This window comes from Penaeus monodon, chromosome 23 (assembly GCF_015228065.2).
Source record: "Penaeus monodon isolate SGIC_2016 chromosome 23, NSTDA_Pmon_1, whole genome shotgun sequence".
In the NCBI taxonomy this organism is placed as follows: domain Eukaryota; kingdom Metazoa; phylum Arthropoda; class Malacostraca; order Decapoda; family Penaeidae; genus Penaeus; species Penaeus monodon.
In genome coordinates this window covers 4,198,390-4,200,862 of record NC_051408.1, presented here as the reverse complement: position 1 = coordinate 4,200,862, position 2,473 = coordinate 4,198,390, and the positions used below count along the sequence as shown (strand labels likewise).

At 36.6% G+C, this 2,473-nt stretch overlaps 1 protein-coding gene across 1 annotated transcript in view; it reads left to right on the top strand.

Annotated features, from left to right (window-relative positions):
* The window catches only part of LOC119587732 (protein argonaute-2-like), a gene marked incomplete in the record, with an annotated part of 19,396 nt that overhangs the window by 8,635 nt on the left and 8,288 nt on the right, over window positions 1-2,473 (top strand). The window contains 3 exon segments of the mRNA XM_037936419.1: window positions 286-429; window positions 835-994; window positions 1,160-1,319. Of these exon segments, the coding sequence (XP_037792347.1) occupies window positions 286-429; window positions 835-994; window positions 1,160-1,319 (464 nt within the window).

Sequence of the window (2,473 nt, the reverse complement as noted above, 5' to 3'; positions counted from 1 at the left end):
ATATATATATACAGACAACATTCTGAGTGTGAGAGGCTGTTTGTAATCTATTTGTGTATGAAATCTTAGTTTTCCCAGTATTGGCTGCAATTCAGTCCTCTCCTTTTCTTTATTTCTTGCTGTTCCTCAGTTTATTTTAGAAATTTTATGAGGCTAGATGGTCCATTGCTCCAAGATTTTTACTCCAAAGTCACTCCCTCCCCACCCCAAGTAGTTTTACAACAGCCTCTTTGATGGCTAAAAGTGTCTTCCACCGAAAGATCCATTTGACGTGATTCCCTCCAGGCATGCCCATCATTGGCCAGCCGTGCTTCTGCAAGTATGCCAACGGTCCTGACCAGGTAGAGCCCATGTTCCGTTACCTGAAGAGCACATTCACCGGTCTGCAGCTTGTATGTGTTGTTCTACCAGGCAAAACTCCTGTCTATGGTAAGGTGCTGAGGATGTTTCATTAGTATAGATTGGCATTGTCATGACTTGTTGAAATATAGTAGATATTAGTAATAGGTTATGCAGAAAAGAATGAATATTTCATGTTTCTTGGGGATTCCTCATTCAGATTAGATGTCCTTTTGGAAGATTTTCCTTTTTTTTTTTATGTTTGGTCCAGAATAGCAGTTCTTCAAATGAGCAAGTGTTTTAGTGCCATGCCTTACCCTAACCACTTCCTCTATTTTAATACTTGCACTTGGTTAGAGGTGGTGCAGAGCGCATGGATGTAAGTAAAAATGATATCTGCACAATACACTGAACAAATACGTAAGCTCCTCTCTTGTGTTGCAAAGCCCTGCCCAACAGTGACTTACTTATCTCTTTCTTTTCATTTTGCAACAGCTGAAGTGAAGCGTGTGGGTGACACTGTCTTAGGAATGGCTACCCAATGTGTCCAGGCCAAGAATGTGAACAAAACCTCACCTCAAACACTGTCCAACCTCTGTCTCAAAATAAATGTGAAGTTGGGAGGCATCAACTCCATTCTTGTTCCAGGCATCAGGTAGAGTATTATGATTGAAAAGAAGTCTATGGTGTTTATATTTAACTTGGAAATCTTGAATCTTTTCTTTGACAAACATGTATTCCTTGTTGCATGAATGGTGAGTTTGTAGGCTGTTTACAATGGTAGTATTGAGGAAGTTTAGTGTATTTGTTCGTGTTTCAGACCAAAAGTGTTCAATGAGCCTGTGATCTTCCTGGGTGCTGATGTAACTCATCCACCAGCGGGTGATAATAAGAAGCCGTCCATTGCAGCCGTAGTAGGATCTATGGATGCTCATCCATCACGCTATGCTGCAACTGTCCGGGTCCAGCAGCACAGACAGGTAGGCAATACATTTTTTTGTATCTTTTTTGCAGTTGATTATGTATCTTGACATTTGGGTCATGCCAGTTTTACTGTAGATGATATTAACACTTCCTGTTTCTATTTGTTTATTTATTATTATTACTATTTGAATTTCCATTGGAGGGTTCTGTATAATTTTTTGATAGAGATGTTTTCTGTTATTTTTTGTTTGGTGCATATTCAGTTTTTTTTTTTTCTTTCTTTCTTTCTTCGTGTTAAGTTGTTTGTGTCTGTATTTAAACGGAAGGGCTTTTAATGGGCTTTTCACATTTTTCTCTTCATTGTGACTCTATCAATCAGACAACTTGTAACTGAAAAATAAAACAGAGTAGAGAATATCTATCAACGTTTATAAAGTTTGTAATTCAAGAGTCCTTTTAGATTTCATACTACTTTGTATCATAGTGATTTCCATTTCCATCTAGTCTTACTAGGTGGCTGTACATACAGGAAGATGTCTCACTAAGGCATTAATATGCAAAAAATAGGAGCCTTCCTCTTCTTGGATAGACTCTTACTATGTTTGTTGGTTAATAGGTGTTGATTATCAATATATTGTTCATCTAACATTGAATATGGTGGTACCCAAATGGTGTCACTGCCACAGCCCTGTCTTTCCTTGTATTTCTTTAGTCTTAAACAGTAATAGGTATGAAAATACAGTAAGGATACACCAACAGCACATACATTACAAGAAATATATATGTATTTGTTTTGTATGTTGTTGAATGGAGAGGGTAGAGAGATTTTATCCTACATAGGAGTATCACTCTGTAGTTGAATTATATTTGTTTGATATAAGGTACTGGCAGAAAAAGCAGAAAGAAATGACTGCAATTTTTTGATTGTGAGACAATTTTCATGTGTGTAACTCATTTTTCAAATACAAAAGAAAGCCCTGGTCAGAAGTTGAAAGTATAACAAACAAGTCATAAGTAGTTGTATATAGTACAAGTGTCATAATTATGTCTTATCAATTTATTGTTCAACTTATTAGAAACTAGTCTTGTCCTTTGTCCATTATTTTCTATAATCACATTGATGAGCACAAACCAGAAATTTCTTTTGTTCCCTCTTAAGATGGCTTGATTATTTATCTGCAGCCATCATTCATCACCTCCAATTTTAATT